Below are 12480 nucleotides of genomic sequence, written 5' to 3' on the forward strand. Positions count from 1 at the left end.
GGGGAGTGGGGGAAGCAACGAATGCAACAGGGTTGCCAACAGCCGCACGAAAAATTACCCAGCGCTTTGGAGACCTTACTTTTGGAATCAGCTACATATGTTGTTTAATATTCATTTACTTTTGTTTCACATGGCAAGTTGTAACACTATTTTCGCACTAGTGTGAACCGAGCTCTGCATTCTTTGGTCCCGTTATGCTAACACAATGTTCTAGGGTAGGGGTGAAAGAATGCAAGGATTTGTGGAAAGTTTCAAGGACAGATACATCGCCCCAGTTAGTATCTTTGTATCGATCTTCAAGTGTGTTAGCAAAACGTCACGGTGTAAAAGGAAGCGTGTTGTGTTAAGAATTCAACAGAAAAAGGAAAATGCCACGAAAAAGTAAACGACAATATTAAATTTTTTTTAAGTGTTAAGTGTGAATATTCGTAAAAAATGTTGGATGTTGTTGAAGACTGTGATTGAAATAACTAATTCATATTTCAGTGTAATGTAAAAAAAGTATTAAATAGGCCATAAGATGACATAAAAATGAGGTTGAATAAATTTAAATACAGGCAGGCCTATAGTATTATGAAGGTACAGTATTACAGTACTACTTTTAATAAAATTTGTCTTAACAGGGTTTTCGATTAATTGTGATTCCCATCCCCACCATTATCCCGGATAATCGAGAGTTGACTGTACTGTCACGTTATATGCATAAGAATTGGAACTTCTCTCCTTTTATTTTTGAAGATCTGTCTGCATACAATCGAAAAGGAAAGATCCATGCATAGCTACACTACAGTATATGTCTCACCTATTTTACTATAGCTATGACAACAAAATAAATTTTCTAATTTCTATCTCCAGAATGGAATTATCCTAGTGTGTGCTATAGACATCACTTATCCTACTGATAATAAATAAAACTTAAAAACTATAACCTGACTGTTCTTTGCAGAGCTTAACATTTTATTCGGAACTCATTTCAGTTCTACCTGTTAAAAGATATTGCATGTTAGTCAGAATTTTAGTCTATTCACCTGACTAGGGGAGTGCACTCCCTGCCGGACCTGACCCACCCATTTTGAGTCCTGTGATCCTGGTAACTTTACAGAATTCAGCAACATCTTTTGTGCAGATGTCATTCGAGATTTACGTCGTGGAACTTGTACTGAAAGAGAAACCTATAATTTCATCAAATTGAACATGAGCCACATAAATAAAGAGTCTCTAAAAATATATCCACTTTTATGTATATTCATGTGGTCCACACAGTATCTGACACTGTCACAAACAGATATCGCATGATGAACAAGCACATACATATACATAATGTTAACACACTGACACTATTAACACTCATAGAATGAAAGTTCTATCTTCCGGGATATAATGCTGTGTAGTCTGTTTCAAATTAACCAGTGTTTCAAGGGACATGTTGTTTCCATCTTCAAGGTTGAAGAGTAAGCCGCGCAAGAAGTCAGTGTGCAGGATGCAGCAAGTGAAGTCTTCAATGGACTATATTGCATTATATCCCAGAAGAGAGAACTTTTCACAACCACTGCTGTGAGAACCTCAAGTACTATATTTTTCAACTTGACAACTGATTGAAAATCCTACTGGCCAAACTCTTGGTGGTTACTAAGAAGGTAATTTGGAGCACAAATTGTAAACAAGCAACTGTAAAATTTTACATACTTTCAGAGCTATGGTGTTTCAAACTCTCTGTCTTGGTTTTTTACATTTATGTCATGGAGCATTTATAATGTCACAAGAGAGTTAACACTATANAAGAGTAAGCCGAGCAAGAAGTCAGTGTGCAGGATGCAGCAAGTGAAGTCTTCAATGGACTATATTGCATTATATCCCAGAAGAGAGAACTTTTCACAACCACTGCTGTGAGAACCTCAAGTACTATATTTTTCAACTTGACAACTGATTGAAAATCCTACTGGCCAAACTCTTGGTGGTTACTAAGAAGGTAATTTGGAGCACAAAATGTAAACAAGCAACTGTAAAATTTTACATACTTTCAGAGCTATGGTGTTTCAAACTCTCTGTCTTGGTTTTGTACATTTATGTCATGGAGCATTTATAATGTCACAAGAGAGTTAACACTATATGAGCACACTGCTTCTTATGATAAAGTAGCAACAAAAGTGAAACAAGGTGGCATAATTTACCAATTCAAAGTTGCTGGTATCAATTTTGTGAGCAGCTTCTGTGACATATATGCTAGAGCTGAACTGAGATAAAGCCACTATCAGTATTCAGATTACAGAAACCCACCAAAAGGCATATGTTTGCAGTGGTACACTGCAATCTGATGGAAATAGGCACATTCATGAAAGCATATACTGGCAACAGTCCATGCAATATGCAGAATGAAGACGGAGTGCTATAAGCTGTACTTGCCAATCCACTGAACAGACATGAACAGACCTTTTTGAGAACATAGTCTGACATACACTGCATAAGGAGAAGTTAAATGCTGTTCATGAACTACTTGTACAAGGGGACCGCCTCTGTGGTCTATTGGTCAGAGTTCTTGCCTACAGATCCAGAGATCCCAAGTTTGATTCCTGGCACCACAAGATTTTCTGAGAAGTAGTGGGTATGGAACGGGGTCCACTCAGCCTTGTGAGGATAACTGTGGAGCTATTTCAAAGAAATAGAGGCTCCGGTCTAGAAAATTGAGATTAATGGCCATGGGGTTCCATTGTACTGACATTGTGGCTCCCTCTATCCACAAAAGTTGGGACTAACTTCACCGAAAAGTGGTGGTCGCTTGGTCGGTACAGTTCGCTTGTGGACTACAGGCCATGAAGATCACTTGTATAAGGGCAACAGCCAGTGGACAGTGAAGTTCATCACCGCTCTGTTGACTGTTTCAAAACAAAAATGTAGATGAACCTGAATTTCTGTGCTATTTATTGTAGTGATAAGTCATCACTCATACAGAGTGGAGTAAAGAGCCTCCACAACTTATAAGAATGGTCACCGAAGAATTCTCACGCTTCATGACACTCTTCATAACAACCGATGTAGTGTCGTTTCGGCCAAATTCATAAACAATTACTTAATAAGACCACACATAATAGGAAATCATCTTGGTGTAATCCAGTATGCCAATTTCCTTGAAGGAATATTTCTCCTTTACTGCAGGATGTACCCCTTTATGTTCACCATGCGTGTGGTTTCAACACAACTGCATCTCCCTACTTTTCATTCCAAACATATAACTGACAGGAAAACCATTTTCCAGACACATGGATTGGCCATGGAGGTTCAATCATCTGGCCTCCACATTCTCCTGATCTGAACCCACTTGACCTTTTCTTATGACGATGCATTAAAGAAAATATTTATGCTACAAAAGTACAAGATCGTGATGACCCAGTCAACTGCATCTCAGTAGCTGCAAAAGTCACCAGGGACCAACCAAAACAATTGCTTCATGTCAGAGGCACCACTGAACATTGCTATGAAGCATGTGAGTTGGAGATGTTTTTGAGCAGTTCTTGTGAAGGAATGCATAAACTATGTGTAAGTCCCCATTATATGATCACACATTTGTATTAAATTTAATATAAAATTCATGTTGAAAAGAGCTAATAGTGGGGTCGACTCAGCCTCTAACATAAATGAGTACCAGGAATACTCTTGGAATGTTCTTTGGGGTGAAGGGCAGCCAGCGTGTAGGGCTGACAATCTTGCCACCATCTATGAGCCGATTGTCTAGACAATGTGGGACCCTCAACGTCTCACAACCTTATGGGCCTTCACGGCCTGTTACGGGGATAGCTTTACTTTACTTACTTTTTTAAGAGCTAATTGTTTCATAATCTGTCTTCATTCATTGTAATTGGAAGTAATAAATAAAGACAGTAAATGTAAATAACTGAATACAGAAGAACACATTGCCCCTTGGGTCATTATTAGTCACTTCTGTTACCTAGACACAACTGTAGAACAGCACAATGTCATGAATATGTATGGGGAAGTGGAGGTATAAGTCCAGCATTCTTGACTTTGGCACTAAGTTCCTAGTATCCATTCTATAGGAGGTAGGGTGGGCCTCAGTGCCAGTAAGAACATTGTGGACATGAGAAAAACCTGTTCCCTGCTAAGAATAGAACCCTGGCCTTCCAGCCTGTAGCCCCTCACTATAAATTGTATCCACCACGAGTAGTGTGTGTTGCTCCATTTGTTTGATATAAGATTATTTACTGTTTACAGGCAAGACCTACTTTTTGTACTCTTTCATTCCATATATGTACTTGTAGTTTGTTGGAGATGGCACGGTGTAGTCAGTATAGCAAGTGGCCATGGGATGGCTAAGGGGTCGGAGTTTGAGTCCTGATAGGGTGAAGAATTTTCACTTCTCCAATCTTCCAGACTGGCTCTGGGGTCCACCCAACCTCCTATGCAATGGGTACAAGCGGCTCTTTCCTTGGGGGTAAAGCGGTCGGGGCATGAAATTATGTTGCAAACAAACTCCCGAAGTTTGACCATAGGACTCTGAATCACTGTACGTCAATATGTATCCATCATTATATTTACACCCCCATATGGAGTGGTAATCTGTGATGATCCAGATCAAAGTTATAACAGATCAGTAAATTTTAAAGAATAGTTATAACAACATAACAATTATATTAACACAGAGAGAGACAAAATATTCCATTTCCTTATGCCTGGCTTGTGGGTGTTTAGGACAAACAATATAACAACAGAAAAATTTAGTCTTCTGCACTGATCAGAAGCAAAAGTCACAGTAAAGTGAAAGAAAATAGTGATCCATCTCTCATTGGCAACCAAAACATTTGCCTAGATACCAATTTTTAACAAATTCTTCCATCCCTGCCTAAAACCTTATAATGCTCATGATAATATATTACTTACATGTTATTTAATTTAGCACACTTTTATGTTTCCTCACCTCTGTCTTCACAATCTGTAATCATTATGAACAAAATTTTCAATGAACACTGACATTTGTTTTAATGTCATCTCACTGTGTGCTGTTTCAAATACATGGAAACTCCAAATACTGTACTAAGGGCTACTAATATGGCAAAATACTGCCTACAGAGTATGAAGATTCAGGTTATTTCACAACCACTGAAGCAAGCTGGCATATTTCCTTTCTCCCAAACTCTACCTGGGGAAACTGATGCACCTGCCACTGATACCAGAGTTGGCAAGGTTGTTAGGGATGACTTAGTGGGTGTTATAGCAGCAGATGCAGCAGCAATAGCCGCAGAAGCTGATATTGTTGTGGAATTTCCATTCAGTGGTGTTCCTAGTAACAAAACATTAACATTCAAAGTATCTTTCATTGTTAACCTGTTACAGATAAAACATGTTTTTTTTTTCTCTTATTGCTAGTTGAGTGGGACTAAGTCCCTTATACTGTGGCCACTATGGCCTACTGTACCAGCCCCAGATGATAGGTGAGTGTGATTGTGGAGCAACTGGTGGAATGAAGATTGGCAGGCGAAACCAAAATACTCGGAGAAAACCTGCCCAAGCACCACTTTGTCCACCACAAATCCCACTTGACCAGACCCCGGGATCGAACCCAGGCCACGGCGGTGGAAAGCCAGCGACTAACCGCTTGAGCTATGGTGAGGCCAAACATGACTTAATTAAAACTTAAACTTTAAAAAAATAAAATAAAATACCCCCCCCCCCCCCACACACACACACAATCAAAGGAAGAAGCCCATAAGGAAAACACTTCACAGAGGAGAAAAGAAAAGCACATAATGCATTAAGAGCACATGGAGGCATAGACAGGAAGATGAAACAGGCAGAGCACATGGAGGCATAGACAGGAAGAAGAAACAGGCAAAACATTGACACACCACACAAAATGTAAGAAAATTTCTGCAACAGATTCTTGTCTCAATTTTTGGAATATTTCTAAAATCTCATATCAGTCTTGTCTAAAACTGAGAATATCATACTGCCACATCATAAGTGACAACAGATGCTGTTTGGATTTGTAATCAGATTTATTGGACCCTTACAACTTGCAATTACAAGCATTTACAACACTGCACAATCAGCATAACTGACACTAGTTTTCTCAGCTTGTTACAGCCTTCATTAGTTGTTGCCTGGTTACAGTCTTCTAACAAGGACTATTCTTCATGCTCTTACTGTTCAAAAACTGCACTCCTGAACTACTGACTCAGGACTCAAAGACCTAACTTCTCTGCCACTGGTCTCCTAGCCAGGGCCCAGGACTGCCTTTCTCAGACTGCTGTCTCTGAACTAAGTCACAATTTGATGCAGATTGCCTTGCTTGTTCAGCTGGTCCTCATTATATAGCTTAGGGACGGACCGCACAGAAAACACCTCTTCCAGCAGTTCTCCTAATATTGTGTGATGTCACTGCTGTTGCAAAGAGGTGTTTATTGCACCACTGCCTAAAATAGGCGATATATCTGATGATGTGGTGTGGTGTTTTCCAATGTTAAATCCCCATTTATCGTGCCACTGCCTAGCAATGGCTGCTTCTTCCACTCTCCATGTCACAATATTCATACATGCCTAATGTTGAATTTAAACAATGATGATACTGCAATCCTAGCATATGATCATGTGTCAGAGTTTTTAATTATATCAGGACACACTAAAATAAGAGAACCTTAGTGCAGCACTTATACCATAAAGTAAGGAGTCAATTCTATACATGTTTGAAGCTTTCACAGTGACTGCAGGAAGTCTTCTTTGGCAACAGGTTGTGACAAATTAAGTAAATTCTGTTTGACCAATCTGTACCAAACAAATGGCTGCAGTAAGGCCAAGAGTATAAGAAAATGGATTATATCTATTTTGTATTTCATGTTATAACTTATGCATGCTGTAGGTTCTTGATTAATCATGCTTCATGAACTGTAGTGCATTTGATATGCCAGCAACCTAGATGATTACTGACATGCTGTCCACCTCACATTTGAGGTGTCTGAATGTTCTGTGTGCCTTCCTACTACCTTATCACACCTTTCAACTTTCTCTTCTATGGCTTCTAATATTGTGCCCCTTGTCCCTCATCCCTACACTGTGCTATACTTCACTGAAACTGTCACTGTACAGCGCTCTTTAATACTAACTTCTCACATGATTCCATAAAATGACAGATAATTGTAAAGAAACAGATATACTGAAAATGACATCCTTAAGTATACGGAGGAGGTTAAGGAGTGAATACTTCTGGTTCCATTATGCTATTCAATAAAATGTAAAAAAGTATACTAACTCCTGTACTTAATGAATTAAACACTATGCCCTGAAGACATATGGGAGAGTGGAAATAAATACAATATGAAATATGATAAAGCTCTATATAAAAAGAAAATCATGAAAAAGATATTTTTAGACAATGAAGAACATGAATGCTTGGGTTCTTACAAGGGAACAAATTCTGTGAATGAGTTAGTTACTATCTTGAAGCATATGGACAGCTGAACAAAATTCCAACAGTGATAGCAACACATAATGTTTGAAGTTTACTGTATGTTCATTGGTTACAAGACTTATGAGTGAAGTAAATGAAGGAACAGTGTTAATTCCATAAAACAAATTCGCCACTGAACTGCTCTTGGGACGACCGTCACACCACTTTCCACTAAACTGATGTTAAATAAATGAATAACCACAATGAGTACTATCTATAGCTCCAAACTCGATTACATAATATTCTTTGTACACCGTCTTGAATTGCACATACCAGTTCTCTCCATTATGACAGATGTTTGACAGTCTATTGTGTACAGACTCAATACTAACCTGGCCGAGATCTTTTGGCAGCAGGGGATGATGGTTCGCTATCCAATGAATTGGAAGAAAGGTGCTTGCCTTTCCGTTCTACCTTTCCTGCTCCTGTTTGCCCTGTTGTTGGCATTGACTGTGATGTAGGAGTGAATATATGGGGAGCTCTTGTTGGAGGCTGATATGGGTGCATCAGGATACTACCCAGAAAGTCACCCACTTCATCCTACACACAGAAGCACACATCCTCATGCTTTACTCTCAATGTGCAAATGTTTTACTTTTATGCATTAGTACCATACAGCCAGTGGAGAAGCAATGGAATGAGAAGATTGTGTGGGTCCCACAGCTGTTCTGGATATGACAGTGAAGATAGAAACCCAGAAATCCCTGCCTTGCTGGGAAAAGAATGTGATAATTAGGGACCAGATTTTTATGCCCTAATAATACCTTAAATATGTATGCATTTATGAATGAAACACTCCCAAAATATGGATGTAAAATATGCACACAAAAAGTTCATACCAAATAATAAAATTGATTTTACATTATTCTGAAACCAAAAATCAACATTTAATTTAATTTTACATAATCACTAAATGACTCAGTTGCAATGAAAATGTATACTTAAATACAAATCACGCAACAAAGCCCACATTTTTTCATTCCAAGTTAAAAAAACCAATCAAATTCACATTTAGCTCTCCAATCTTTCACAGTTCACAGTACAGTTGCCTCATATTGTCTCATAAGATGTCTTTANTGCAACAAAGCCCACATTTTTTCATTCCAAGTTAAAAAACCAATCAAATTCACATTTAGCTCTCCAATCTTTCAACTTCTCTTCTGTTGCAGTTCACAGTACAGTTGCCTCATATTGTCTCATAAGATGTCTTTACAGTGGGAAAAACTTCCTTCAACCTTAGAGAAACTTAAGGGTGCATGTACAAAAGCCGCTATTTTCTCCACTGCTAGTGACTTTTTACTTGCCAGTTCAGTACATTTACCTGCTAAAATTTCTTCAATTTCACAAATTTGTTCACATCATGGGCTTTTTAAAAGAATGCTGTGTACTTTTTCCTTTACTACTTCACCAACTCTTCCAGGAACCAAATTCAATTTGGAAACAGTGGTTTTGAATAAACTTAACAACTGATACAAAGTAGTATTGCTATTGCTTGCCTCCAGTGAGGAAATGGCGGCTGGAAGATGAGAGAAGGGAGCAGATATATAAGAAAGATTAGTTTTTAGTTCAGCATTTTTTAGTACATCTTGGGCAATCTGAACTGATGCTGCACTTTTGGGATCAAATGTATGATGATACATATCACTTTACACAAATGGTGTACTTTAGTAAAATATCAGAGAACCCTGAAACAATATAATATATGTGCTCCAATGTATTTACTAACAATGAGAAGTATGATACAGAGAGGAGTAAAAGAAGGGGACAAATAATCTTCACAACATGGGGATATAGTTTCTTTGTCCTCTTTATACTTACAAGAATGCATCGGTCAATCATGCTCTGAGTAACGCCTTCCATTAGTTTCTTTGTTTTGCCAACTCTCAGTTGATCATCGGCCGATCCCACCACCACTAATCCAGTTTCTACTCTCATACGTTCTCGGATATCCTCAACAACTTCTTGTCTGAAGAACATAAAATTATTAACAAAATGAACAATTTACATCCGATAAAGTGAGAAAAATAATTAATATAGGATGCACAGGGACACTCAAAAAAATAAAGAAGCCTCCTGTGTGGGCCGTGTTCTATTTACATACGTTTTCCTCAAGATGTGGGACAAGGTCATTCCTATTACTGCAGAACAGATGGTTATCACCAAAGCATGCAACTGCATCCAAATGCAAGCAGACTGCTTTGAATGAGGCTTTAAAAATGGTTATACACTGGGTAGTAAAATCAATTACTTAAAAAATGGTGAAATGAACAGCCCTGCAGATTTTAATGAGACTCATATTAGTTGTGTATGAGATACCTGATTACATGTACAAAATGATTTTATTCAATTCAGCTGATTCAATTTTCACTCCGATACATTCAGAACTATATGTGACTTATACTTGAGATGCACACAGAAATACATGTATGTCTTCTTGGAAAGTGTTTGTTATTTTTGTCTGACTTTAACCAAACTAGAATTGATGACAACTTTAAGTGAGTCTCTCCCATATCAAATTTGAAAACTGTCCAGCAGTTTAGGTGCTGATGCTATGTCATCCAGTCTAGAAACCTGAAATTAATGGTCGTGGGGATTCGCTGCGCTGACCACGCAACACCCTCTATCCGCTAAAGTTTGCGCTAACTTCACCAACAAGCGGTGGTTGCTTAGTCGGTATAGTTCGCTTGCAGACTACAGGCTACAGAGTTTGTTTGCTCATTTGCTGTCACAACCAGGCAGACACACACGACCTCAACAACAGGCAGTCTTCTTTAGTCTGTACAAGTGCCTGGAAAGCAACACTGTACATCCAAAATCACGCTTGTGTGACAATCTGAAAATTTAGGGCACATACCGAGCAGTGGAAGCATTCTGACCAATTACAAAGAGAACTGGACAATGCAGATCTAGGAGCGTGTCATTTGGTTCCCCTCTGTTCCCTTCCACAGTAAATACTGGGAATCCAAGGCATACTACTGCTGTCACTTGTTCCAACAAGGCCACCTGAAAACGGGCAATACTTAGTAGAATTACTATACCTCAGAACATAGTAACAACCTGAACATACATCTAGAGCAACACAGTAACCCTCTCATTCTAATTGCTGAAACAATTCCACTGCAAGAAAAAGCACAACATGCATCATGAATGGAACCAATGTATTCACCACGTAATATTTTTCAGTAACAGTGAGAGGGCAGTAACAGTGAGAGGGTTATCTCTCCTTTTTGAATTAAAACTGCAAGAGTAATAAAGGAACTTCTAAATGATGATCAGGTCATTTTGCCAACCTACTTCATACATTAAAATAAGATATGAAACCACCATCTAGATTCATCTAATTTATTTGCTCATATCAATTAATTAGTGTTAAAACCCCAACATGTTATAGTTATAAATGGCCATCTTCAGGCGGGATGCCTGATATTTAAGGAAACTTTACAATCTACATACATGAATAGAATACTTAAAATTACTAAGTCATAAAATTTCCATAATAAATTAGAACTAGTATTACATTAAGAGTTCATCAATGTGAACCATTATTAAATGCACCTTTCTGGAAACTCGCTGCATCATACTATACTGTGTACTGCTGCCTCAAGCTAATTTCTTATAAGAGATATATTTTATATTTAAGGATTTTTATAATGATTGGATATATTAGGAATTTTAATGTGTTATCTAAGTAAAAGTATTTACAAACACAGCACTACTGCATGGCAAACTGTGGAAACATAAAGAGATGAAGTGCTGGACTGTTTGGGTACCAGTGATGTGTAGGTTAGTATATGGCTGGCTTCTCATTTTAAACAAGCATGATCACGGGTATATTTTGTCATCATGTGAGTTAGAGCTATGTCAAAGAGATAACTGTTTCTTTCTTCAGAATTCTATTCATGTATGAGTTAATCATGTTTTTTGTACACATAAATATATTTTCTTTCATGAAAATTGACTGGCCCTTTCTTTCAAGTCTGTTTTTTCCATTGTATCTTCTATTTAGCCATAATAATGAATGTTGTTTAAGATGGGTGTTGCAGAAAACTCTGAAACAAAAGGCAAACTGAGTTATATTTTAAGAAACAATGAATTAAGATCAGAGTTTAACAAATGAGAATTATTATTTTTGGGCTTACATGTGAATTGTATTAAATTACACAGTGTGTGTTTAATTACATAAATAAAAGATTAAGGAAATCTTCAATCAAATAAATACAAAAATTCAGCTAATGACATAACTTTAGGACTTCAACTACCCAGGTGAACTATCAGTGAAAATTTGGGTAATTTAAGTCTGACATTTTCATGCCAGGCACTTTTAATATATGATGTTTTCTTTACATATAACTGTATGTTAAGGAACGAACTAGTCCTTATGTATTTCCACCATTTTTGGATATTACAAGTATCTGTCAGAATAAACATTATTAAAATTTTATAAACTTTCATAATATTGGAGCTACACTCTATGTAAATCTTGAAGTTTCCTTTAAAATGAGATATCAACCATGAAGATGGTCATTTATGACCAAAATATGTCAGGGTTTTAACAGAATTTAACCGTTCAGCGTGGTTTGACGTGTATGTTTCGTCAGGTATTTAAATCGTCTGCAGGGGTTCGACGTCTATGTTTTGTCCAGCTGCACACCTATGTTATAACACCCATAATAATTGATGGTTTTGCTGTAGATTGTTAGATTTTTCGCTGGCCTGTTGTCTATATATAATGGGACACGAGTTTAGCTGCGTCAAGTCATCGTTACTTATGCCTGTCTTGCAGCAAAATCGTGTTGCTCTTGGAAGAGATTTCCTCATTCAAACTGTTATGGATGGCGTGTTTTCTTTTCTATGAAGTTATAAACAGCAGAGACGTGATATGTGCTGTGTTTATAATATCATATTGCCCTGAGCTGGCCACACTAACACACTCAATTGGAATTCTTAGAAGAGGGATGTCCAAATTTTATTCTTGCAAGATCGATTGATTTCGCACAGTACATGGCAGCCAGTTCTTAGAAAAA

At 37.7% G+C, this 12480-nt stretch overlaps 1 protein-coding gene across 1 annotated transcript in view; it reads right to left on the reverse strand.

The window, feature by feature from the left end:
* The window catches only part of LOC111865674 (KAT8 regulatory NSL complex subunit 3), a 42777-nt gene that overhangs the window by 14495 nt on the left and 15802 nt on the right, over window positions 1-12480 (reverse strand). The window contains exons 8-12 of the mRNA XM_023853875.2: window positions 10311-10459; window positions 9275-9422; window positions 7789-7996; window positions 5153-5293; window positions 1029-1159 (exon numbers count right to left, since the gene is read on the reverse strand). Of these exons, the coding sequence (XP_023709643.1) occupies window positions 1029-1159; window positions 5153-5293; window positions 7789-7996; window positions 9275-9422; window positions 10311-10459 (777 nt within the window). The remainder of the gene's footprint in view (window positions 1-1028; window positions 1160-5152; window positions 5294-7788; window positions 7997-9274; window positions 9423-10310; window positions 10460-12480) is intronic.

Source organism: Cryptotermes secundus, unplaced genomic scaffold, assembly GCF_002891405.2.
Source record: "Cryptotermes secundus unplaced genomic scaffold, Csec_1.0 scaffold19, whole genome shotgun sequence".
Classification (NCBI taxonomy): domain Eukaryota; kingdom Metazoa; phylum Arthropoda; class Insecta; order Blattodea; family Kalotermitidae; genus Cryptotermes; species Cryptotermes secundus.